The 27577-nt window shown below is 44.1% G+C and overlaps 1 protein-coding gene across 5 annotated transcripts in view; it reads right to left on the minus strand.

Annotated features, from left to right (window-relative positions):
• LOC117368188 (protein phosphatase 1K, mitochondrial-like) overlaps positions 1-27577 on the minus strand; it is a 76012-nt gene that overhangs the window by 46164 nt on the left and 2271 nt on the right. For 2 of the 5 annotated variants that reach the window (XM_033961586.1, XM_033961606.1), the window contains 3 exons: positions 22663-22868; positions 20940-21464; positions 11915-12015 (listed from right to left, as the gene is read on the minus strand). In XM_033961586.1, coding sequence (XP_033817477.1) covers positions 11915-12015; positions 20940-21379 — 541 coding nt within the window. In that variant the 5' untranslated portion in view covers positions 21380-21464; positions 22663-22868. Of the gene's footprint in view, positions 1-11914; positions 12016-20939; positions 21465-22549; positions 22569-22662; positions 22869-27577 lie in introns of those variants that run through there. The other 3 variants (XM_033961577.1, XM_033961596.1, XM_033961613.1) reach the window with 2 other exon arrangements.

A 27577-nucleotide genomic window follows, 5' to 3' on the forward strand; every position in this document is an offset into this window, starting at 1 on the left:
CCATCTCCACAAACCATCTTGCTTCTGTGCTCCTATATTCCCCATTTCTAATATCTCCCCTATGTATCTGCCATTGCCCCCCCCCGTGTCCATATACCATCCCCATGGCATGTCCCCTTTATGTCTCTGTCCCTATGCCCCATGCACATAATTTCCCCTCTTTCTGTTACCTTCCTGTGTCCAGATTTCCCCTATCTTCCTCTTCCATACCAGTGTCTCTCTTCTTTTCAACCTCATCTAGCTTTTTACCCTCTTTCTTCCCCCCTCCCTGCTTCTAGCATCTGGCTCACCTGCCTGTCCTTCCCTTTCTTTCCTGCTGTGGGTTTTTCTTTCTGTCTTCATCCCCTTGGCCCAGAATCCTTTTCCCTTTCACTCCCTCCTTCCAGTTTGAGCCGAGAACATGCGCGATCGCACGGTCCCCGCAGCCCCCACCCGCCTGCCCAATTGATCCTAGTGTTTATCCAGCTCTCTCCCTTCTCCTCACCTTAGTTTGCAGGCTTTCTTTTTCGGCGACCTGCACGCTTTCCCAAAGAGCCGCGCACGTGCGGCAGCTCAGTGTTCAATCTTCTGCTTTGCTGCAACTTCCTGTTTCCGGTTGCGTCAGAGCAGATGATCGAACACTGAGCAGCCGCGGGTGCGCGGCACTTTGATAGTGTGCAGGTCGCCGAAAAAGAAAACCTACAAACTAAGGTGAAGAGAAGGGAGAGAGCTGGATAAACACTAGGATCAATTGGGCAGGCGGGTGGGGGCTGCGGGGACCGCGCGATCCTTTTGCCTCACTGCGGAGACAAGACCATTCACCGCTCCACGGGGCGGTGAATGGCCTTGTCCCCGTCCCCGCAGCGACTGCTATTTTTCATTCATCGTTTTGGCGGGTTACCCGCGCTAAACGCAGCTAGCCGCAAGTAACCGCCACCGTGTCATTCTCTACTTCAGACCCATTAGCACCATCTTCCCACAAATGATGTTTAGCACTTCAATAGCAGCCTTAATCTAACATGCTATTGAGGATTCAGAGGCCACCTGGGCCTTATGCAGCCCCTGAAAGAGGATGAAGTCTGTTCGATAGGAAAAAGGATCTGGTCACCTCTGGATGGCATAGCATGATTCAGCAAACATTCAGTTTATGTAGCTTCTTGGCTATGTCAGAATGCCTGCCATCAAAAATTGTGCCTGTGACATGCACAGGAGAGACTACTTTCAAGAGTAACAAAGGAACCATCTGTATAAAGACTGCCGCATTTGAAAAGGACAAGTCATTACCAAACAAGGCAATTTGGACACACACTTGACTGAGGAAATTAATGTCAAAAACACCATCTTCAAGGTAAGAGCCTTCTCTGAACACCTATCAAAACATTCAGGACCAAATTTAGATCACATTACAGAATACTCCTCCACGTAAAAAGTGTACAATATCTGATTGCACCACCAGGAAGTACAACAGAGTATTTTGCCCAAGAAAACTAAACAAAAGCCCTCTGTACTAGCTACGCAGGAAAGAGCACAGTCTACACACCAGTACTCACAGATTCCAACTTTTACATAGGTTGAGGACCCAGATGTTTTCAAAGCTTTGAGAAGAGTGGAAGTGACAAAGGATGAGCAGCCTCTCCTCTTCAGTCACCAACTCTCAAGGGTCAGAATAGACTGAGATCCTCCAAGAGCATTAGGCGCCCAGACCTTGAGGAAGTAGGTGAAAGGGCCCCACCAGAAGGCAAGACCTGTTCAAGACAACCAACAGTACAAAGGATGGATGCTTGGCTATCTTTCAAAGAATTCTGCTGACAGAGGTCGAAGAGAAAATATGCAGAAGTTCCTGCTGAGGCCAAGATTGCACTAGAGCATGAAGGCATATCTTCACATTGACATCTAAGTCCAGGGAGGTCAAAATCTCACCTGGCTTGATTGATTCTAACACTGATTGCAGGGCCTCCATTGGAAATAAGGGACCTGAAGTAAGGCACTGACCCTTTGAGATCCAGTTTGAGTCTTCCCCCACAAAAACAGGCTTCTTCAGACTATGAAACAGATGGAGAATTGACTCTGTTCCTCCTCCTGAGATGGAACTGGTTCCACTGCTCCCATGTACAAGAACAGTGACCTCTACTGCTTTTCATTTGAGGGCAGCACCCTTTTGTGATACCACAAAGGCATCAAACTAAACAAGTTTGGCAAATTCTAGGACAGAGACCTTCACCACATCTAAGACCCATTGGTCAGAGGTAATGCAGGCTCATTTGTGGTGAAACAGTGAGAGAGAGTTTCTTCCCACACCCCAACAAGAGGCCTAGCTGAGCATCATTGCAAAATTTTCCAAGGGTTCATATTGACCAAGGTTCCAGAGTCTTGATCTGTGGACTCTGCCAAAAAACGACAAACCCTTCTGTACCTTAGCTGTCGAAGGGAGTATTGGGAGCATCTTCCAAAATTAAAGCAGCCTTCATCATTAGACCTACTCCAGGCTGACCAAGGAGAGGCATGAGGGCAGTCCTTCAAGGAGGTGTTGGGGTCTAGTCTCACTCAGGTCTAATGCATCTACATGCTCTCCAAAATGCATATGGCCCTTAAAAGGCAGCTTGCTCAACCAAGTCTTAGAGGATATATTAGCCACCCAATGCCTCATCCATAACCATCTCCATAGCCACAGAGCCCAAGGAGATGTAAACCATGTTATAGAGAATGTCCACCAAAGTGTCAGCACCAACTCTAAGTGTACTGCCTCTGGGCCTCTAAGAGCTGCTGAACTTAGTGCAGCTGTCGGGTTTTCAGGATTTCTCCAATTAATATGCATGAGATCTATTAGCATACAATGAAAGCAGTGCATGCAAATAGATCTCATGCATAGTCATTGGGAAAATCCTGAAAACCCGACTGGATTGCAGCTCTCGAGGAGGGACTTTGACACCCCTGATCTAGAAGAAGGGGAAGGACACTGAATGGTTTTTTTTATTCCCTGGTATTTTTGGCATCATCAACACGCTGGAATGGCTTTTAAAGTGTATTTTGTATTGTTTAAATATTAACAGATGCTTACAAACTTTAATTTTATTTAAATAGGGGGGAGGGGGAGGAGAGAGTCTAGCATAAGAGGGAAGCAGCCTTCCAAGTGCTAACTTGGTTCACTTAAGAATTCCATATTTAACATTAATTCCACTGGCTGGTTTTTCTTATATAGAATTTTACGAAATCCTTTTTAGCGTGTGTGCGTGTGTGAGCCTGTGCGTGTGTGTACTCTTCACGCCTTTAATTCTACGACATTTTCAAATTTAAATGTGTACTTTCACTTTGAATATAACCCCAAGGAAAAAAACTCAACCAAACACACACCAGATGCTTTACCTGAGCAAAATATGTGCATAACACTTAAAATTAAAAAGTACATACTGGTATATATTTACAAACTCCTGCACCCCCTCCCCCAGGAAAAATCTCCTTTCTGCAAGTAAACATGCACTTTTTGTATACTTTCACCCATCTACAGGTGGGCAATTCTATAAAAAGCCCATTTTTGCAGATAAACCAGGTTTTACCAATATAAATAGCTTTGAAATATTTCCTCTTAGTAAGAGGAGAACAGATATGGCAGTTTCTGTCCAAATTCTAGAAGAATACTGAGAAGCCATGATCACCATAGGTTAATCCCAACTTTTTTTCTTTGCTTCCTTTCTCAAAGGCTAGCTGTCTCCTATCCTTTTTTTCTCCATTGCAACCTATTCCAAACTGTCTACCATTCCCATTTTCTACTTTCTCTACCTCTCATCTTTTCTAGCCTGTAAGTTCCATGAAGCAGAGACTGACTGTTTTCATACTTTTAGCACTATTTAACTGATAAAAACAGTAATAATAATAGCATAACTTATGAATGGCATTTTTGATGTTTACAACTTGGGTTCTCTTTTTAAGTTGAACCCAGAAAGAGTATATTTTCTTTATAATACTGCCCGTGTTTCTCCCCCACTGCCCCTCCCCCCACACCATGTTTCAAAGGAAAAAAAAACCCCTACATTTCCAAGTAACACTGTGGCCCTGATTCTCTAAAAGTGCGTCCCGATTTTAGGCAACTGTAGACGTCCTACAGCTGTCTAATCAGCCAATCGGGATGCACGTTTTTTTAAAAAAAAATGCTCCCCAGGCAGGCCTGAAGGCGCCTCCGGGAGCCTAGGGAGACCAGCAAGATGCCTAAGCTCGTCTAAGGGCCTTAGGCGGGCCTTAGGCTGAACCTAGGCGGCCCTACGCGTCTCCCTAAGTAGATGAGAATCTTAAAAATGTAGCCCAGCAAAATGCTGGTCTACATTGTAAGTAGACGCGGCCGCTATACTTATCGCGGCAAGGGATCTCTCTGCCGCCATAAGTATAGCGGGCCGTGGCCCCTGACCGATCACTGGCAGGAGGGTGCCCAAACCCTCCTGCCCGAAGACGCACCCCCCCCGACAATACCGACCGCCCCCCCCCCCCGACATTACCGATCCCCCCCCCCCGACAATATCGGTCGCTGGCAGGAGGGTGCCCAATCCCTCCTGCCCGAAGATGCACCCCCCCCCGGCGCTAACAACCCCCACTCCACCAAACCTGTTCTTACAGATGGGTCTTGCACGTCGAGCAAGCAGGCACGCCTCATCGAAATGAGGCGGGCCCGCCCCTTCCCGGCCCATCCCGCCGAAGCCTAAGGCCTGATTGGCCCAGGCTCTAGAAGCCTGGACCAATCAGGCCTTAGGCATAACGGGTCCGCCCATCCCCACTTAATCTAAGGCCTGATTGGCCAATCAGACCTTAGACTTAGTAGGGATGGGCAGACCCGCTATTCCTAAGGCTTCTAGAGCCTGGGCCAATCAGGCCTTAGGCTTCGGCGAGATGGGCCGGGAAGGGGCGGGCCCACCTCATTTCGACGAGGCGTGCCTGCTTGCTCGACGTGCAAGACCCATCTGTAAGAACAGGTTTGGTGGAGTGGGGGTTGTTAGCGCCAGGGGGGGTGTGCGTCTTCGGGCAGGAGGGATTGGGCACCCTCCTGCCAGCGACCGATATTGTCGGGGGGGGGGGGCGATAGGTAGTGTCGGGGAGGGGGGTGCGTCTTCGGGCAGGAGGGTTTGGGCACCCTCCTGCCAGTGATGGGTCAGGGGGTCACGGCCCGCAATACTTATAGCGGCAGAGAGATCCCTTGCCGCGATAAGTGTAGCAGGCCGTGTCTAATCTAACCCGCGTCTGTAACGTGGACGCCGGTTACAGAATCGGGGTTTAGTTTAGGCCGATTCTGAATAGGACGCCTCTCCCGGGCGTCCTATACAGAATCAGGGCCTAGGTGTCTTGCGGGCCTCGCCTTCAATATAGGCGGCCTGCCTGGGGAGCATTTTTTTAAAAAAAACGTGCATCCCGATTGGCTGATTAGACAGCTGTAGGACGCCTACAGCTGCCTAAAATCGGGACGCACTTTTAGAGAATCAGGGCCTGTGTGTATAAGATACTGTATTCTGTCACAGGTTCTGTTTGGAATTTCAGGTAGATTTGTACCACATCAAGATATAAATTTATTCAATTCCTGAATATACCAAGATATATAGTACATATGCTTTGTAGTATGAGTAATTTCACAAAGCTCATTTTAAAATAATTAAAAAATATTTGCCAACATATATGTAAAGCAATTTATTCTCACAGAGAGTTTATACACTATGAGCTGAGATTTCTTTAAACAGTTGGGTAATATAAGGAAAAATCTGGTCTTACCAGCTAGTACAACCAGACCACTCCAGAATGAATGGAATATGCCCCTCAAGCCAGCAAATGGAGGTAGGCTTAATAACTGTGATATCTGCCCCATAAAAGGCACCATACAGCCACTAGTATGTAACAAAACAAATGCTGACCAAAACACCTCTTCTGAAACATCCCAAGAGAAATGGAAACCAGTATTCTTCACCATAAAGAATAGGGTTACCATATGGCTCCAGAAAAAGGAAGACGGATTGAGACATCCGGGTTTTTCTTCCATTGAAAGTAATGGAAGTAGAGCTCATATGTCTCAATCTGTCCTCCTTACTTCCATTGCTTTCAATGGAAGTAAAACCCGGATGTCTCAATCCGTCCTCCTTTTTCTGGAGCCATATGGTAACCCTAATAAAGAACTATCCACATGAGAATCCACAGGATTCCAATGCCCCACCACATCTTGAATTGAGAAAAATTAGAAACAGCAAGTATTTTGGGTAGTCCCCCTTGTCACTCATAGTCCATACCTCAGGGTGCTACCCAATTGGCTGCATCAGAACAGTTCATAAACTACTTTGGATACAGGATCCTCTTCTGTTGGGTTGTACCTCTCTTCTCCCATAAGGGTAGGTTCTTCCTGCCTTTCAGGTCTCATTGGGAACTCCTCCCGTCTGGACCAGCTAGGATCCATAACATCCTTAGGACCCAAATACTTTTACTCTTTGGGATCTTGTCAGGTACTTGTGACCTAGGTTGGCCACTGCTGGACACAGGATATTGGACTTGATGGACCTTCAGTCTGTCTCAGTATAGCATAACTCTATGTTATAGTATAGTATAGTATAGTATACTATACTATAACAGTATAGCATAACTCTATGTTATAGTATACTATACTGTCTCAGTATAGTATAACTCTATGTTCTTATACTGACTGCAGATTGATGGAGGCATGTCTTCCTAAGAGCTATTCTCTTTCTCAACTGCAGACTTGCAAACCTTCCTGGCCAATATGACCCTTACCACCACCCCCAGCCTGGGGACGCCCTGACTCCTGGTGTTCCAAAAACTTCTGTTCTACAAAGATAAAGGAATTTAGGTCAGATTCATGGACTGTGGCACGGGAACGCTCTTGAATATAATAATGTATGTTTTTTATCATGATAATATAGCTTGATAAGTTTTATTTACTTTTCTTTGTGTTTTTTTCTTACTTTTCATATTAGAGAAATGATTCTCCTTTTTCTTTCTTGAGATCTTCAACATTTTAGTCTTTAGGGCTTGCCTATGTAGTATGTACCATTTTACTTTATTTTCTAATGTTTTTATTGTAATTTATTATTAATTGTACAAGGTTTACTTGGATTGCTATCTTTAAAACTGCTTAAATAAATAAGTAAAACAACAAATCAAAGAAAAAATTCTCACTCAGCACATACTTAATCTCTGTTACTAGAGGATGTGGAAAAAGTCCATAAATCAGGAAAAACAAGTTATGGCCTAGATTCACTAAACTCACTGGTCTGGATTGTTGTTGGCTGAGTTCTGCCGGGCGACTGATTCACGAAAGAGTCCTCATTTGCATGTGCAGATCGGATGCATGCCTCACGGATCACTGCAGAGCAATTGCGATGCACTCGCAGACCATCCTGGTTGACTGTAGATGCAATCCGCGCATGCGCTTACTCTCCGCACAAGCGAGGTCAAAACAAAGTGGGAGGGGTGGCATAGGTATGCAGCTCCTGAAAGGAATCAACTTTGTGCAGACAGAATGGAACAGGACACACTTTAAAACCCGTGGATTAAAACCATGGGCTCGCAGAGAGGCAGGGCAGCAGAGGGCAGGGAGATTTCAAGGCAGCAGAGAGCAGAAGAGTCGGCAAGGACAGTAGCATCTGATCCTCAGCAGTCGCTTCATTTAGGATCGGCAAACCCAATCTGTGTTCCTTCTTCTGTTTAGTGAATCGATGGCTTCCTACTTATGCATGGCATTTCCCCTCATTTGCATGTGCGGATAGTGAATCGGGTCGGGAAACGATCGCAAAACCATCGGTACACGATCGGTAAGTTTAGTGAATCTAGCCCTATGTACTTACTCTAGTAAGCTCTTTTTCAGTAGATAGGTGAGACATTCTAGACCAGTGGTTCTCAAACCTGTCCTGGGGACCCCCCAGTCAGTCGGGTTTCCAGTCATTCCTAATGAATATGCATGAGAGAGATTTGTATACCTATAACTTCCATTATATGCAAATCTCTCTCATGCATATTCATTAGGAATATCTTGCAAACCATGGGGGGGTCCCCATTACAGGGTTGAGAACCACTGGTCTAGACAGATGGGTTATTTCTCCATAGCCACGTGCTACTTCAGAAGGAATCCACTTCAGATTTTTCACTTCTGTACTTCATTGGGTTCTTTGGGTACTAACTGTAGGTAGAACTAAAGAACCCAGTGAAGTACAGCAGAGGCAGAGTGAAAAATCCGGAGTGGATTCCTTCTGCAGCAGCACATGGCTATAAGGAAATAACCCATTTGTCTAGAATGTCTCACCTATCTACCGGAAAAGAGCTTACCAGGGTAAGTACATAATCTCTTTGTACTCTGGGGCCGTTATTAGTAAATTGGAGAATTGGTAGTCTAGTTTTGCTGCTTGTATGGCTAGAAGGCCATCGTACAGTTTTTTTCGTTTGTAGTCTCCGATTGGGGGATGCGTGAACGGTTTGTGGGTTCTCCTGTGTCTGGTTAAGGTAGTTTGGATTAGGCGATTGTTTAGGTAGGCTGGGCTGTCTCCGTTTATGGTTTTAATAGTAGGCAGTGGAATTTGAATTGTACTCTTGCTTGTACTGGGAGCCAGTGCGAGTGCGAGTCGAGGTATGCCACATACCTCTCTGCTAGAGCTCAACAAGGCCCAAAAGCAATTTCACCAGATCACATCTCTATGCACAGAATGGGTCAGCTGGGGAGACAACCTGTAGACCGACTATTCTGATTTTTCTCTCTCTTGGTTTTTCCCTCCTGTTCATTAATGGAGTTCCACACTATTTTTAATTTCTATATGTAAAGTTTTTTCCTTTTTCTTATCCATATTTAGCTGTAAACTGCCCAGATATTATGTGATGGGCAGTATATCAAACTCCTTAGGCCCCCTTTTATCAAGCCATATTAGGGTTTTTTATCGCAGTCTACTGCGGTAAAACTTAAAGCCCAGGTGCTCACAGAATGCCTATGAGCATCACAGCTTTTACTGCAGGGGTCGGCGATTAAAAAAAACCCAACAAAAACCCATCCTAATGCAGCTTGATAAAAGAGGGCCTTAAAAAAAAAAAAAATATCACCCTCTGCTGGAAACAGAATACTGGAGAACTGGTGGCTAATGGTGGCCTTTTACAAGGAAGGGCTCACAGCTCTTAAATTTCTACATCTGCAGGCTGAGGAGAACAATCCATTCATTCTGGATAGTCTGGTGAATGAAAAACGCAGGCATTTTTTTTGTCATCTTATTTACAAAAGGCAGGCTCACATCCTATATATTATGGTAACTGCTTTACTAATTTGTCAAACTAATACTTCAATAGATTGCCAGCAAGATTTCCTCAAATGGATCCAATTCAGATCTGTTGAACACAAGTCTTAAAACAGGGAATAGTGTGTTAGCTGGAGATTTCATACAACGAAGAGACGTAAACCACTTCTACTAGTCAACAGTTATGATGGAGTGCTACATTTATTATCACTAAAATTAACTTTCCTTTTATTCTTGTGGACATAGTTCCAACGCTGGCTAGAATATTAGCTGAGGGAGTGTTTTACCTAATTGGCTGAAGGCAGCAAGTCTCCAAAGTGGCGCAACAACTCAGCTGTTTATTAGCAACAATTAGCATGCCTATCCACAAATATAATTATTCTATGATTTTGCTTGGAGCAGACAGTAATAGGAGATCAAGATTACATTGAACATTGGTGAAAAAAAACCCCAAGGGTGGTTCAAAGAAATGTGCAATTTTTGGACATTTCCGTATCAAAAAGACACTACACCTGGAAGACAAAAGAAAATATTTGCATTACACTGACTCACTAGCAGTTCATAGTCATTAATTTAATCCCTGTTGAATTTTAGGAGGGTAATTTTATAACAGAGCACCTATGCTATGAAGGCACATAGGCTCAGGGATGCAACTACGGGCTCCTTTTACTAAGGTACGCTAGCATTTTTAGCGCACACAGGAAATTACTTTGCGCTACACTTTTAGAACTAACACCAGCTCAATGCTGGCGTTAAGGTCTAGCACATGCGGTAATGTAGCGCGCGCTATTCCGTGCGTTAAAGCCCTAGCGCACCTTTGTAAAAAGAGTTCTATGTGCGCTTTTATAAAATAGCTGACCCAAAAGCTTCCATGCAAAGTTATACCTGCTCTGAGGCAGATACCCATAATTTTTATTCCCAAGGTTGCAAGAATATGGGTGTATTTTATAACACGCATCTTATAACTTTGCCCACACCCAACCCCAGAACATCTAAAAGAACACAAACACATGCAATTGTATAAGGCACTTATTTTAGCACATTAAAACACCAGTATCCCATATTCTAATTTAAAAATAGCATCTAGGAGCTAGCTCTGTGACTCAGGCCCTGACTCTGCAGCAGAGGATGGCTGAGATGAGGTCTCCTGTTGGGCGCAAGGCAAGCTTAAAAACACACTGCAGAAATTATGCACTTGAGCTGGGATGGGGGGGAGGTAAAAGGCTGATAGATATCATAATATATAACAGCACTCTCCTAAGAGCAAAAACTGAATACCTCCAGGCTAAAGAATCTTCCCTTCTAGCCCTCATTCAGCAAGAAAAAGCCACTCAGGCAGGATGACAGAGTCTAAAGAGAGAATGGTATAGGGTTATCATAATTTTGAAATGAAAACGAAAAAGGACACTTGACCCCATCCTTACTTGCTCAGACACCCCCCCCCCCCCCCGAAGCTACATTTGAAAATTAAGCATCAGCACCTTGCATGAAGTTTGGCAGGGCCAGCTTCCTCAGAATCCGATGGTTCTCCCCCTTTTACCTCCTCGGTGCTACAATTCAATTTCCTTTGGGTTGCTACCACTGGCTTGCCTCAGGAGCCGCTTCTCTGCAGGTCCCGCCTACATGGAAATAGGAAGTTGCTGCAGAGAGGTGGCTTCTGGGGCAGGCCAATGGCAGCAAGCTCACCTAGCTGAGATGCTGGTGACCTGAAGAAAATTTAATTTGCCTGGGAGAGAGCCACCGGACTCCTTGTAAGCCAGCCCTGCCAAACCCGGACAGATTCACACAATTTTTTAAAAAATGTCTGGATACCCGGACAGTTCTTTAAAAAGAGGACATTTCCGGTTTTTCCCAAACGTATTGTAACCCTAGACTAGCAAGAAAAAAACGGTACAAAAACAAAAAGAAAGGAGAAGTGGGGTGAAGTGCAGGAAAAAATTGATTGTCAAGTAATTAACCACAGAGAATTTCAAGAGTTGAAGACCTCAAATAAAAGTTATACTTTGAAAGAGAGACGGAGTAAAAAGTAAGATATATGGGAACTGTTAGTCATTTTTAACTGCATATATTTTTTGACTGATAAAACTGCCTTCAGCCAATCAGTGAATATGCCAAAACTAGCACAGAGCTCTTTTTAAACCAAAACAGTATACAATGGCCCAACTTTTCTTTCTACTAAAAGTCATCATATGAAGCATTCACATTAATGAAAATCTTACTGGTGCGATAAATCAGTCTGTCTCACCATTAAAAGTAACAGCTGAAAGTAAGAGCAGGCAGCAGAGGCCTCTAGTAAGGATTTTGATGGTCAGCAATCATCATTCCCAGTTGCTATGGTGTCACCATAGACATGGCTGGACTCTGGAACGGTGGAAAGGGCTAAAGATTGGAGAAGTCTGTGAGCTCATCTTAATGATCGGGCAGGCTAGTTCATCTCACCAGTAGGATTTGACATTGTGAGTTAAGTGTTTGTTTGCGATACACACAGCATCTTTCATTATATCCCCTAATGCAGCCTCAGGGCAAAATATGGCCACGTCAAATGCTATATAAATAACTCATTCATGTTAAAAGATACGGATCTTTTATTGTTTAAATATATTTAGGAAACTGTTTCTATTTGGGGTTTTGCTTTTGTATTGTGTCCAACATTTTTTGGGAAGAAATGCAGCGACAATACCTACCATTAGCAGATGTGCGCATATGGCCTGCAAATGCCTTATCTATTTCCAGGAAAGCTTTTATCAGCACCTTTTCCAAATTTTGCTCCTGAGCGAGCATCTCCCTGCAGGTGAAATAAAGTGATTATTCCTCAAATTCTTTATTACATGTAATCTACAGTTTAGAACTATTCCTTAAGAGAAAACAGAGAGAGAGAGAGAGAGAGAAACTTTAACTTTGAGAGAAACTATTAAACTGGGCACTCTTTTGCCCTCTTTGGAGGGTGGGGAGGAGTTGTCTACTGGAACAGCAGGTTGAAAACCATGAAATCCAGGGCTAAAACCCCAGCAAACACTCCTTGTGACCTTGAGCAGTCACTGAACCTTCTATTGCCTCAGGCAGAGTGGATTGGATTTAAATCAAATCAATTTAAACTACTAGTTAGAAATACTTGATTTAAATCAGTGTTTTCTACACGAAAGACTCATTCTTGCTGATGTAATCTTAATATGTACAAAGACACATCTACAAAAATGTGGAGCAGGTATATATCATCTCAAAATTTCATTCTTCTATTTCTTCCAAGTTAAATATATTGAATTACGTCATCTACAGCTCATTCAAAACACGGTAATTAAACTTATCTATAAGGTTGGGAAATATGATCATGTCACTCCTCTTCTGTGAGAAGCTCACTGGCTACACATTACCCACCATATCCCCTATAAAACTTTAATGCTGGTCTACAAAATCAAACTTTCGCATCCCATCTTTTCTCAATAAACTCATCATCCCTTTATGCCCTTCCCAGACTCTCAGATCGGCTGATCAGAATTTACTAACCATACCTGCCATCAAAGAATTCTGTTACACTAGAAAAACTAATTTCTCCGTTGTAGCTCCAACTTTATGGAACGCCATGCCACTTCAACTCCGCCTTGAAAATTCACTCGACAAATTCAAGATTAAACTAAAAACGTTTTTATTCAAAAACGCATACCATAGCATTTAAATATTTCTTCTCCAACAGCTAGCAAACTTTTAAGAAGCGATCCCCTTTCCTGAGGTTATATCCTCCCCCTCTCTTCCTCTTTTTTTAATTTGTTTTTCAATGATGTAATTATTACCTTTCCTTCCCCCTCAAGCTCATGTTCGTACTTGTAATTTGTCCATTTAATGTACACATTTCCCCTCCCTTTATAATAATTTATTTTTAACCTTTCATTTTTAACATTGTAAACGGCCAGGTGCCCGTCAATGGTCGGTATATTAAAATTAATAAACTTGAACTTGACTGAATCAGTTTCATAAAAATATTCACATCTTATAAATATATATAGGAGAGAGGAAAGACCTCAGGTTTTCTCTGGACCAACTTACTATAGAGCAGCCGGAGCTGATCTACTCATTGGGTATTGTTGTAATCATAGGTAAACCACCTCCTCCATGCATAAATATACCATCATTATTGAACGCAGGACTTTGGGACAGCCAGTGTTAGAGAAGCCAGTGAATTCATGAAGAATAGATTGAAATGCAGCATGAATGAAATAACTGAGGAGTCCTGTTGGCTATAAAATTTATATTTTTTTGGAACGTGGCTATATGTGAATGTTTTACCTGATCTCCTGAGGAGAAGCTAAGGGTGAAACGGGCCCAGTTGGGATCAGAGATAAGAAGTTTGATCAGATGTGTTACTCTCAGCTAAGTTCTTTGTTTTTGACAATTTATAATTTTTTGATACTTCACAATTTTAATTGATTGTATATTTATGCATGGAGGAGGTGGTTGTCTCTTTCAATAGGTAATTTGGTCCTTTGTTCCATGTTCGGATTATTTCCTTTTAGATTTTACTTTAAATTGGAAATAAAACAAAAAAAATACTGTTAATGTTAAACAAGAAAAAGTAGAGATTGAATTTAGCCAGAAAATCCAACTAGAAACATTTTGGGAAGGTATTGACTCTGATTTTATGATAAAAATGTGTCTCCATTAGATTTAATTAATAACTGGCATCATATCGCTTCTTAGTAGATAAATTTACTCCATTACACAGGAAAAAACAGAAGATTAGACATAATGCAGGATGGTTTACTGAAAAATTATGAGATTTAAAACAAAAATGTAGGAAGTTAGAATGTATTTGGAGGAAAGATAATACTGAAGTGAATAAAAATAACTGGAGGTTAGCTATTAATAATTATTTATTTATTTTTAAAATTTCTAGACCGCTTAAACCTAAGTGGTTTACTATTACAAAAAGGGAATATTATGCTGAACAAAAGGGATTGGAAGAATTGGATACTAAGAAGATATTTAAGGATTCAAGCCAACTGATATCAGTATAAGATATGATATCTACTTCATCAGAAACAGCACCTGATGCTGATAATTTAAACATATTTTGAAAGCAAGGTGGAGAAATTATGGGCTAGATTCACTAAACCTTCCGATCGTGTCCCGACGATTGCAAAACCAGCTTGTCTGCATGCCTCTGGTAGAAAAACTGAATCTTCCGCCATGTTGAAGAGAGCTCCCAGGTATTCCAAAAATCGAGTGGGGACCAATTGGCTCTTTCAAAAGTTTACAATCTAGCCCAGACTCTGCAAAGTTTGCACAACTGCCACCACTGCTCTTTCTCTCTATTCTCAAGAAGGGCTCCGATGAGCCAGTCATCTAGATAAGGATGAACCAGCCAGCCTGCCATGCGGAGATGAGCTGCTACCACCATCATCATCTTGGTGATCATCTGGGATGCCATGGTAAGCCCAAATGGTAGCACTGAGAATTGACAGTGATTCTCCAACATGTGAAATCTCAGGAACTTTCGGTGTACAGGCAAAATTTGAATGTAGAGAAAAGTCTCCGTCAAATAAAGAGTGGCCAAAAACTCTCCAGGCTGAACCACTGCAATGACAGATCTCACCATCTCCATCCGGAAATGTGGAATCCTCAGGACCACATTGACATGTTTGAGATCCAGAGCCCAAGTGTTCTTCCAGAACTGGTTCTATGGCTTGAATATCCAGCAATCTGTTTTAACATTGCCCGGACCTGGACCACCCAATCTGGTTGGCCCACTGGAGAATCCATGAACCAATCAGACAGAGGGTATGAAAACTATCTTGTAACCTTCTATGACAATATCCAAGACCCAAAGATCTGTCGTTATACTTTCCTACGCCTACAGAAAGTCCGAGAGCCGACCTTCATTTTTCTGAAGGGCGGCTGGAAGCCTGGCATCACTGTGGCTTCTTGGCTGTTATTGTGGCCCGGAAACCTGTATTTTGGATTTTCTGACTTCCAGAATATTTCTATCTGGAATCTTGATAGGTTCCCTGAGACAAGCCTCCTGAGGTGTACTGGCAAAAATGTAGGGACCCCCGAAAAGAGCACAGATTCTTGTTTCTAGCTGTTCGAGGTTTGCTGTCTGGTAAGGAATTGGGATGACGATCTTGAACACTGGCCATAAGATCATCCAGGCCTTTGTCAAAAAGCATCTGTCCCATTGTCTGATCCACAGAAAGCTGAGTCTCTATGACACTAATTGCATCTTAAAGTGCGTCAGCCACATAGTCCACCCCTGCCAGCACGAGTAGAGGTAATGGTTCAGCCACTGCCATGTCCAGGATTCAAAGCCATGAATGACTGGCGCGTGCTATGAAAAGAAGCAGCTGACACCACCTTAACTCCTACAGCCAGGCCTCAAACTGCCTCTCAAGGACCATATCCATTCTACAGTCTTGTGCGTCCTCCAGCATAACTCCTCCTTCACTGGGTTAGGACGTGTGTTTAGTTATCTGTGCCACCAGGGAGTCTACCTTTGGCATAGCAAACATTTGCTGAACTCTTGATCCAGAGGATACAGCCTAGACATGGCTTTCGCGCCTTTGAGGGAGCCTTCCAGGGCTCTGTATCCAGGAGTTTCTTGTCTCGGTGTCACGAAAAGGATGTGGGCTGAGATCAAATCCTGCTCAAAAGAGAACACTGAGATGACTAGGGCTGAGGTGGATCATCTTGGGCTCATGAAGAAACTGAGTAATGTCTGGCAGGGCCAAAAACTTGAACAGCCGCTGTATGAAGGATTTCTCTTCCGGGTCCGCAGCTGGGACTCCATCCCAATTCTCAACACAGGAGGCCGAATCTCTCATCAGGGAGACCTCACTTTGAGACAATAAGGGGATCAAGACTGAACTTTTGTCCCCTGAATCCCTGTCCAACTGATAATCAGAGTCGGGGAGTAGCTCTGCTCTCATAGAAGAAGCACTCTGAGGATTCTTAGAGGCATACGCTGAGGGTCTATCTTCAGCATACCTAAATTGCTTATTTTGACCATGCCCAAATGCCTAACAGAGCAGATAAATGAACTCTGGGATAAAGGCCTTAGTAGGCAATCCTCCTTCCCCTTTAGAAGAGAGGAGATGCCTCTTTTTTAGCTGTGGAGCCTCTACATTAGTTCAGTTCACCATGCCACTGTTCTGGGCTCCTGGGGAAATTTTGCTCTCCTAAAAAGCTCAAAAGACATGTGCCATGCCCAAGAGGCCATGTGGGAACTAAACTTAATTCCCGCCTCCCTGCTTCACTTGACATGGCACGTGGCGCAAGGACACTCTTCTGCTGTCCATCCTTCACAAACAAGGCATGATATAGAGCAGGGGTGTCAAACTCAATCACTTAAGGGGCCAAAATCTAACACACAGGCTAAGTTGCGGGCCAAATTTTTTATTAAGACACACCATCTCACACGCCATCCTCGTGCATTAATCATGTTCTGAAAATAACAAGCGTGGCCAGGCACTTGTGTGGCGCGCCCCAGCTTTTACACTGGGACTGGGTCCTTTTGCCTGCAAATGGGTACTGAGGCAGTGTGGTGAAGTGCTTGGAGCGACACTGGGACTGGGACTGCATGGTGAGGCACCGTGGGCCACATAAAACGGCCAGGTGGGCCGGATTTAGCCCGCAAGCTTAGTGTCTGACATGTGCGACAAAGAGGTATTAGAGTCAGAGGACTTTGGATGCAAAATGAGGGGTTTTTGAGAAGTTTGATAACTTAGGGAAAAAAAAAAAAAAATCAGGAAAATTCAAGATGGCCAAAGATGGTGAATTTTAGTGATTAAAAACAGCTTATAATCACCTCAGGGCTGACCCAAAACCTCAAAAAACAGGATTTTAGGGAAAGGAAAGCTATAGAAACAGCTTTTGAAGTCACCCACCCCTGCCCCATTTTTCCCTCAGGCTATCACAGACCATGTGCTGGGGAAATGCTGCCTGCTTCAGCTCCTTTCAAGTGCAGCTGTTATAGGAGAAGCCCCCTGCTTCCAGCACTCGACCACCTCGCTGGGATCTTCAGGTTGTTGGTCAAATCTCCATGGACCGACACTTACTCCCCCTAGACCTCTCATGAAAAGTGTGTGTGTGTGGGGGGGGGGGGGGGTGAGATGAAACGCAGCTGGCACCATGAGCACCCCAAAGGAATGCTATGAGCGCCTAAACAATCTGCACTCCATACCCTGACCAAGTCAAAGGGACGAGCAAAACACAGGTGAATGGACCCTGAGCTCCATGAATCTTCAGCAGGCTGGCTGAAGCAGGTCCCCCAAAAATATACCTGCCAGCTGTAGAATTAAAATCTGCTCCTCTCCACACAGGCAGAGTAGACCATTATTAAAAGGGGTCTCTGATTTCACAAAAAAGACTGCAACTAGAGAAAAAAAAATGCAAACCTAATTACAAAAATAAAAAAAGAAATAAACCAAGCAGATCAGAAGACACCTTTCATGCTTGCCTGCATAAAGAGAAACTGAAGGGGGCAGCAGATTCCTGGAAGGAGGATGTTTCAAAAGCTGCAATTGACATCTTTCTGCAGGATGCTCACGAGAATGGACATAATATCCTAAGATTCAGCATACCATTCCTATTACACTAGAATAGAGATTTTAGGCCGAGTCCCTAAATATACACTTTTCGTGTAATGGTGGAGAAAGACAGACCAAGATATAGGACAATGTAGGATGATGGTTTCACAAGCAGCCAGCAATAAAACAGGTGGGTTTTTTGTTGTTGTTTTTTTTTTTTGGGGGGGGGGAGGGTTAGCTACAGTATGACATTTGATTTGCATATACCACCTCCATTGTATGAAATCTCTCGTGCATATTCATTGTAGAAATCTTGAAAACTTGACTGGCAAGAGGGTACACCAGAACCAACTTGGGAAACACTGATCTGTGTAATTGCAAGGGGACATGCAGTGGCCTAAGTGGTCATGTTTAAATGTTATCACAAAAATGAGGACTTATGCTAGTATTCTGTAAAAGCAATTATGTGTCTAACTACTATTACAGAATTTGGACTTAGTACCTTGCATCCTACTGCTTAATTTTAGGTGACCATTGGAGAATTTACCCCTTTGTGTTTTAGATTAGACAAGCTTAAATCCCAACCTAAATTCTACTGAAATGTGGCAAAACCTGAAACAATATGGGGCTCATAATCGAAAGAGAAAAACGTTCAAAAACCAGCCTAAGTCAGAACTTGGACGGTCGTCAGTCAAAAACGTCCAAGTGCCGATAATAAAACCGGGTTTTAGATGTATTTAAAAACAACCTAGGCCTTCACAGTGCTGCTGAACAACCATAGCTAAATGGGGCGTTTCAGGAGGAGTGTCGAGGGCAATATTTGGGTGGGATGTGGGCAGGCTTAGACTTAGGCGTACTGCATGTATAACTGAAAGTTATACAGCACAGCACAGACGGAACTTGGACGTTGTGACTTAGACCATTTAAAACATGGTCTAAGTCACAAAAACCCACCTAAAGTGACCAGATAAGCACTGCAAACACATAATACAGACCCCCACACACTAATCCAGTGATCACTGACCACCCACCCCCATAAAAATATTAATCACAACTTGAAAATTGTGCCTCCAGAACATCATCACCTGGCAGCCTGGCATAGGAAAGCCTAGTTGTGCTGCACAGAGGCGTCTCAAGCCGTCTTGGGGGTGGGTTAGGGACCCATGGAGAGGAGGACCCATGCCCATAAGTCCCTGTAATTACTGCAATGATACTGAAACATGTGCGCTCCCCTATACACTCCCAAAATCCTTTTGTACTGGCAAATACGTGGCTCCTGCAGCCATAAGGGCTATTGGGGTGGTAGATAAGTGGGTCTAGGGAATTCTGGAGGTGGTTTGGGGGGCTCACTATGACCTATAAGGGAACAGTAATGAGATGATGACATGGCACCCTTTTTGTGAAGTTCACAGCAGTGCTCTGTAAGGTACCCCACTATTTAGGTGCCATGTCTGGGTGTTCTGTCAATCACTTTGCAGACCCCTCCCACATCCAGCAGGGTTTGTTCTAGGTGTTTTTGACTTGGACAAAAAGTTGGACGAAAATGTGGTATAAAGATGGACGATTTAGCGGCTTGGACGATCAGATCGGCAGGATGTATAGTTAGATGATTTTCAAAACAGAAAATAATTTGGACGTATTTTTCGAAAATGTGTCCTAAGCTATTTTTTTTTTTTTACTTTAGACGACTTGCGACTTGGACAAAAACTGACTTAGACGTTCCTTTCGATTATGCCCCTCCACGTGTCATTTGAGATCTTTGCGCAAAATTGAAAATTCTTTTAAGGAAAAATAGGCCAGAATTCCTCAAGGGGAAATATGAAAGATGGTTCAACAATTACAATAAACACTAAGATACAGTTGTACCTGGAAGTGCCACTGATTAATGGGAAAAAAAAATAGAATTTCACATACTTTTCAACCCATGAAAACTATTTAATTTTTTTGTTGAATAATCAAAATAGCTCCTTTTTGTCCAGATTATTATTGAACAACTGTGATCTATCTTCTATCAGGATTTTAGATTTGGATCCAATATTTTAGCACAATTTATACTCAAGATACAGACTCTCCTAGGGGGATTCATAAACTGACCATAATGTAGTAGATAGAAAGTCCAGAATACATTAAATTGTATTTTAGGAGTAAGAGAAAAAGCCTCAGAACCCCGTTGGGGAGCAAATTTTCCTCAAACTAGAGAGGGTAGTAACTTTATTTGGCAGAAAATCCTCCTATCAAACATTCAGTCAAATAAACCTTTAAATTATTCTCTGAAAAAAGTGACTTATCTTTTATTCCTTTTTCTCTTTTTCACTCTCTTTCACTTTGTTGAGCAATTACAACAGAATTTGATCCATCCTTCCATCTGCATCAGGGAACTCAATTTTCCCGTCCCATCCCTGTGAGTTTTGTCACGGTCCCATTCCTGTAAGCTCTGCCTTAATACATAAGCCTTAAACATTTATTATTTTAAAATGTTTGAGGCTTCTGCAGATGGGAATGGAGCTTGCAGGAACGGGGCAGGGACAGAAAAAGAACCTGCCAGGATGGGAAAATGAGTTCCTGCGGGGATGGGAGAAATTTTGTCCCAGTGTCATTCCCTACTCAGGATTGTACTCTAAGTGACACTGCAAGTGTCACCTATATGTGGTTTTAGTAGGTATTTTGTCGAGCTCACACTTTCCACCACAAGTGTACCAGTTAAGAGTGAGATATGGGTATGGGTCCCTTTCTCTATAGTCTACTCCAAGGACTTGCTTACTGCTCTAAGAGGATTGGCCATTGTATAAGCAGCTGTCAAACAATATGTTAAGTACTATCACTTCATCTCTTGTGGTGGTGGGAGGGGGGCAGTGGAAGGAGTCATGCCTTTATTTCTCCAATGGTCATTCTAATCAATTTGGGCATTTAGTCATGACTGAAACAGGTTTAGCCACAACAGTTCAATTTTTAGCCCTGGACATTTTTACAATGTTCCATTATTGCAGAAAAATGTCCAAATCATTAGCCTACCCTAGTTCCACCCTAAACATGCTCCAGTACACATTCCTTGAGATTTAGACGAACTGCACAGAAATAAAAACATCTTAAAATGTATTGCAAAAAAAAAAAATCCATCTGCCACTTTGTGCCATTTTTGAACTTTTTTCTGTTTAGAAAATGAGCCCATATTCTCCAAAATGTGCAGACTTACTCTATATATTTATCCATGAACTTGTTACAGAAATCAGCAGCTGCTACTCCACCATGGCCATCATAAACCGCGAAATACAAGATATCACCTTTCAATACTGCAAAGTTCAAGCGATCCTCATTCTCCTTACGCTTCCCAATCTGTGTTGCGCAGCCCACCTTCGAAAGGCTGATTTTGGGGATCGGCTTCCCATATTTAATGCTTGGTGGGATCAAAATGGGTTCATCAATCCGATTGTCCCAAATCCCAAAAGAGTCCCAAGTGGAAGGACGACCACTTCCATCTTGATCAAAACGGGAAGCTCTGCACTCTGTGGTGGTGGTGTGGCACACTGGAGTCACCCGGGTATCTTCCTGCACGAGGCGGGATGTCAGCAGTGCCTGCCTTCTCACATGATGCCCACTGCGTCTGGCTAGATGAATCAGAGCAGCTGTGGACATAACTCAGCTCCAAGGACGCTGGTGAGAATGTGAAGACTAATAGCCACTGGGATGACTCAAAGTAGCAGATGTGGGGGGGAAAAACCTATACAGAAAAAGAAAGGGTTTCAATGAGACAGCAAGGGACGTGACAAAGTAAGGGACTGTAAGAAGTGTTAACTTATGCATTGTGTGTCTCCAAGTGCAGAACATCTATTGGGGACAATCTTTAGCCCTGCCCCCAAACTCTAATTGCTATTGCTCTGTTGGATAAAATATTGGTCCAGGCTGCAGCCTCGGAGGCCCAACCTATGAGTGTCACTCTGAGAAAAAAAAAAATCTTAACTTGTTGCTCCTTCATTTCAAAGTGTGTTCCGATTAATGATTACTTCTTTCTCCTATTCATGAAAGGTGCAATATAAAATCAGTCTGCTTCAAGAACAGTAATCCAAATGTATCCCCTTCAACTAACCTAACCTTTTGTGGCAATTCAGATGTAGAGGGAAAAAAATTGTCAATTTTATATTACTCAGAATAAAATCCTTTCCCAAGTGGCTCTGAAAGCATGGATGGATCATTACTTATTACAATAGTTAGAAAAATCATGATCTAAATATGCAGTTTAACCTCTAGAAAGACACAAGCTTAGTTCTTCAAGTGTTTACTACACTAGTAAGAAATCTCAAAAGATATGGCACATTTCATGTCATCATCTAAACCAGGGGTGTCCAACCTTTTGGCTTCCCTGGGCAAAAAAAAAAAAGTTTCTGGGGCCGCACAAACACGCAAACGCTGCAGCAAGACAGAGGAGGGAGCCGGCAAGACGGTAAACACCGGGGGGCAGCAGAGGAAAACATTGCATGGCCCTCGACCGGGCCGCACAAAATACTTCACGGGGCCGCAGGTTGGACATCCCTGATCTAAACTGAAGAAGTTCTCTGCTAAAAATCATAAACCTTTCAATATCAAAAGATGCCTCCCTCTGTTAATCCATTATTCATAATGTTCAAAGATACTATGCCTACTACTGAAAATAGCCTCCAATTATAAATATATTCCCAGATTACAGGAATAGGATTTTTTTAAAAAACCAACACAATAAGAGTGTTCCTTCAGTTGTGCAAAGTAAAGGAGGCTGCTTGATACACATCAAGCAAATCAAATTCATTTTTATTGAGTCACTTAACAAACCTGAAATAGTGGAAAACAAAATTTTCAATGTGTGGAGAAATGCCAGTTTTCACCAGAGCAAGTGCCTGGAGATGACTACATAGCTGAATGCTCCAGCAGTCACAATCACCTGCCTTAATGGTCAGCACTGCAGTGATGTGAGCTTAGACAGAAAACATGACCAAGGTCAAGATACAAAGCTGACAGAGCTTGCTCTGGGACCAAGATGACTCCTCATGCTTTCTTTGTATGGCCTCCCAATTCTGCCCTGCTTCCCTCCTTTCACATGAACACTGGTTTTCTTGTCCATGGCTACATTATGCTGATGTAGATGCAGCTCCTGAGACAAAAGGATTGAAAAAACATTTGCACCAGTCAAGATTTCCTTTCCCCTAAGAAGCCACAAAAATTGATTGATTTGTTTTTGCACACTCCATTTTTGCCCCTCCCCCAACAATATCTTGTTTGACCCCAAGAACCTTTCCCTTCCTTTAGTGATGCTGTCTTTTCCCCTTGCCACACACCCTTATGACCCAGAAAAAGAGAACTTGTGTAAATTTCACAAAGGATGGCCACCAGGGCAGGATTAATTCATCAAGGGCCCTGCCCCGGGGACCCCACCATGCGCCCAGGTGGAAACAGGAAGCTGCGTCAGAGGGAAGCTTTAGGCAAGCAGCACCGCTTGCACAATTACAGTTCCCGTTGCCTTTCTTACCCATGTTACTTGCTTGTCTTACTTTCCGTCAATTGGGGGGGGGGGGCACGTTGCAGATCGGGGTGGGGCCTGCGTTGCCAATTGATGCTGAAGGGGCCCATCGCCGTTTGGAAAAAACAATGTTGATGTCCTCCTTCATCAGGGCCCCCTGACCATTTTAGGCCCTAGGCACATGCCTACTTGGCCTATTGGTTAATCCTGCCCTGATGGTGACAAGAATATAAGTCCTGCTAGCAGCAACCTTCCTCCCACCATGTGATTTTTGTCTCCCTGGCTTAAGTCCTCCTGATATTTCATCTATTGGGTACAGCCACAGATTCTAAACATCCAAGCTTTTCCAGAACTCCATATGAGGATGCTCCATCATAAAAAAAAAAGATACACAGAGGCTTTGAAGTTACTGTACCGCAAATCTATTTTTAATCCCCTAAGTAAATGACCCCCCTCTACCACTTAGCATTTCCTTCTAAGATGCAGGCACAATATTAGACATCATGCAGATATACAAATAATTATCCAGGAATAAACTAGCTAGATGGCAAGGTTGAGTGGGCTTTAAAGTACTCTTGATGGGTTTTTAAAATTACGTTTTGCATATTATTGTGGATAATTTACTGTATGATCTTATTGGCTCAGCTGATTCAACGGCCTAGTGACAGCAAAGGTAAGGCAACTGGGTCTAAGTCTATTAGTTAGTATTAAGTTTTATTTATAAAAGTATTGTAAATTTTTATTTTTGGAATATAGATAAAACTAATTCACATCTTATTTATTGTTTTTATTGTTATTTTTGATTAATTTTGTGAACTGCTTCAGATAAAAGACAGCGTACAGTGACATGAAAATTTTTTGCCTTCTCTTGATTTCCTCTGTTACTGCATATATTGTATATACTCAAATATAAACTTAGATTTTGGGGCCAAAAATATGGCCCAAAAATGGAGGTATCCATGTATTTAAACTTTCATTCCCCACTGTAAAAGGTGCCAGATCTATCAGTAAATTTGTTCATTCCTTCCCCTATTTACTAACAGCAATTTGGAACGACCTATCATTCTCAAAAAAATTCTGAAAACTACTGTTTTCTAGCAGATAGGTTTCCATGAGGTCAATTCTTTCTATTAACTACAACTATTGTTAACTGAGTCGAGCCTTGTTTCTCATGGATGACTCAGTATACAAGTTAAAGATTTAACCCAGCCTGCTGATTATCCATTCCCCTTAACTGTATCCATGACATCCTGTTTGTCTGTCTTGGCTGTTTAGATTGTAAGCTCTTTTGAGCAGGGACTGTTTTCTTCTTCTTTGTGACTCTGTACAGAGCTGCATGCATCTGGTAGCACTATAGAAATAATTAGTAGTAGTTTAGTTTAACCCTCTTTTGCCTCAGGTACAAACTTAGATTGTAAGTCCTTCAAGGGCCAAAGAAACAACTAGGGGTTCTTCTACTAAAGTGCATTAACTCCCCCTTTTACGAAGCCGCATTAGGCCATTTTTTTTTTTTATTGCCGGCCACAGCGGTATTAACTCTGATGCTCACAGAATTTCTATGAGCGTCGGAACTAATACCGCCGCGACCTGCGATAAAAAAAAGCCTAAAACGACTTTGTATAAAGGGGGAGGGGAGTACGTTTTGGGTCTAACCAGTGGCATAGAGAGAGTGTGTGGCGCCAGGGGTGGCACTCCTCCCCAACCTCTTCTCTGCCCCCTCTGCTCCTTCCCAACCCCCGACACCCCCTCCCTCTTCCCTTCCCCCATACCTTTTTAATTTTCCAGGAACAAGCAACCTCACGAACTTGCTGCTTACATAAGGTGACCATACGTCCCGTTTTCAACGGGACAGTCCCGTTTTCGGGCCGACCGTCCCGTTGTCCCGACCCACCGCTTCAGGACACCAAAAATGTCCCGTTTTCAGGGACAGCGTCCCGAAGCTGTGCGCGGGGCACCAGGACAGCCAATCACTTTCCCTCCCTGCCGCGCCGATTGAAACGCTGGGCCGCCGCCGCTGTTTCTTGGCTTCTTCCCGACGTCAATTTTGACGTCGGAGAGGAAGTTTGAGCCAGTCAGGCAGCGATTGGCTGGCCCCGAACTTCCTCTCCGACGTCAAAATTGACGTCAGGATGAAGTCAAGAAGCAGCAGCAGCAGTCCAGCGTTTCAATTGGTGCAGCAGGGAGGCAGACTGGAAGGCAGCAGCGGTACGCGAGCAGGCAGGGGATTTGAATCCGCGGGGAGGTTGAATCTGCAGGTGGGGGGTGTTGAATCCGCAGGGGGGAGTGTTGAATCCGCGGGGGGGGGGAGTGTTGAATCCGCGGGGGGGGGAGTGTTGAATCCGCGGGGGGGGAGTGTTGAATCCGCGGGGGGGGGGAGTGTTGAATCCGCGGGGGGGGGGGGTTGAATCCGCGGGGGGGGGGGGGGTGTTGAATCCGCGGGGGGGGGGGGAGTGTTGAATCCGCGGGGGGGGGGGAGTGTTGAATCCGCGGGGGGGGGGGAGTGTTGAATCCGCGGGGGGGGGGAGTGTTGAATCCGCGGGGGGGGGAGTGTTGAATCCGCGGGGGGGGAGTGTTGAATCCGCGGGGGGGGAGTGTTGAATCCGCGGGGGGGGAGTGTTGAATCCGCGGGGGGGGGAGTGTTGAATCCGCGGGGGGGAGTGTTGAATCCGCGGGGGGGGGAGTGTTGAATCCACGGGGGGGGGGGGGGTTGAATCCGCGGGGGGGGGAGTGTTGAATCCGCGGGGGGGGGGAGTGTTGAATCCGCGGGGGGGGAGTGTTGAATCCGCGGGGGGGGGAGTGTTGAATCCGCGGGGGGGGGAGTGTTGAATCCGCGGGGGGGGGGAGTGTTGAATCCGCGGGGGGGGAGTGTTGAATCGCGAGGGGGGGAGTGTTGAATCGCGAGGGGGGGTTGAATCTGCGGGGGGGTATGAATCAGGCACTGGAGAGAGGGAAGGAAGTAGGCAGGCAGGCTGGCTTCGGGGGGAGGGACAAAGGCAAGAGAAGACATAGGAAGGAGGCACTGGGGGCACTAGGGACACAGGACAGGCACTGGGGACACTATGGACATGGGAAGGAGGCATTGAGGGCACTAGGGACATGGGAAGGAGGCACTGGGGGCACTAAGGACACAGGACAGGCACTGGAGGCACTATGGACATGGGAAGGAGGCATTGGGGGCACTATGGACATGGGAAGGAAGCACTGGGGCACTAAGGACAGAGGCACTGGGGGGCACTAGGGACACAGGACAGAGGCACTGGGGCTCTAAGGACACAGGACAGAGACATTGGGGGGCACTATGGACATGGGAAGGAGGCACTGGGGGCACTAAGGACATAGAAAGGAAGGAGGGAGGGAATAGAAAGGGACAATTGTTGGGCCTGAGTGCAGAAAGAAAGAAAGAAATGAAAGAAAGGATACACAGAAAGAAGGAAACACAATCAGACACTCATGAAATCACCAGACAGCAAAGGTAGGAAAAATGATTTTATTTTCAATTTAGTGATCAAAACCTGTCAGTTTTGAGAATTTATATCTGCTGTCTATATTTTGCACTATATTTGTCTATTTTTCTATAGTTACTGAGGTGACATTGCATATTTTAAAGACATTTGCCTTGACATCTTTGAAAACCCCAAATGATAATTAACATTTTCTCTGCGTATAGTGTGCTATGTAGTTTTTTTTAATTTTGAGGTTACCATTATGAATTAATATGAAGATATTATGTGTACATGAAAAATGAATGGAAGAAATTTGGGGTGGGATTGGGGGCGGAGCTAGGGCAAGGTTGGGGTGGGGCTAGGGCGGGATTGACAATTAATAGATGTCCCCTTTTGATGAAAAAAATAAATGGTCACGTTATGCTTACATCATGTCAGCTATCCCTCTGACATCACTCCCTAGGTACGGGGCCCGAAGTGACATCAGAGAGAGGCAACACTGACGCGGACAGCAAGTTCATAATGCTGCTTGTGCAGGGAAAATTAAAGCGGTACAAGGGAAGGAGCATGTGCACATGCATGGCAGGGGGGATCGGAAAGGAGTGGTGGGGTGGAGAGGACGATGGGTGCCGGCACTCCTACCAAGACTGAGCCCGGGGCAGACCACCCCCTTTACTACGCCCACTGGATCTAACCTATGAGTTTAACGAGCAGCAAGCCCAAGATTTACACAGCCTCAAGAAGGAGTGTTCCCAATATTTCGTACTGCAGGTCATACATTAATGTTCTCATTAACATGCAGTTCCTGCTAAGAGTTATCATGGGACCACTCACTGCCCTATTTAGGAGGCGCTAAGTCACATTAGCATGCACTAATTCTAATGCACTAGTGACAAGCAG

This window comes from Geotrypetes seraphini, chromosome 1 (assembly GCF_902459505.1).
Source record: "Geotrypetes seraphini chromosome 1, aGeoSer1.1, whole genome shotgun sequence".
NCBI classification, from domain to species: domain Eukaryota; kingdom Metazoa; phylum Chordata; class Amphibia; order Gymnophiona; family Dermophiidae; genus Geotrypetes; species Geotrypetes seraphini.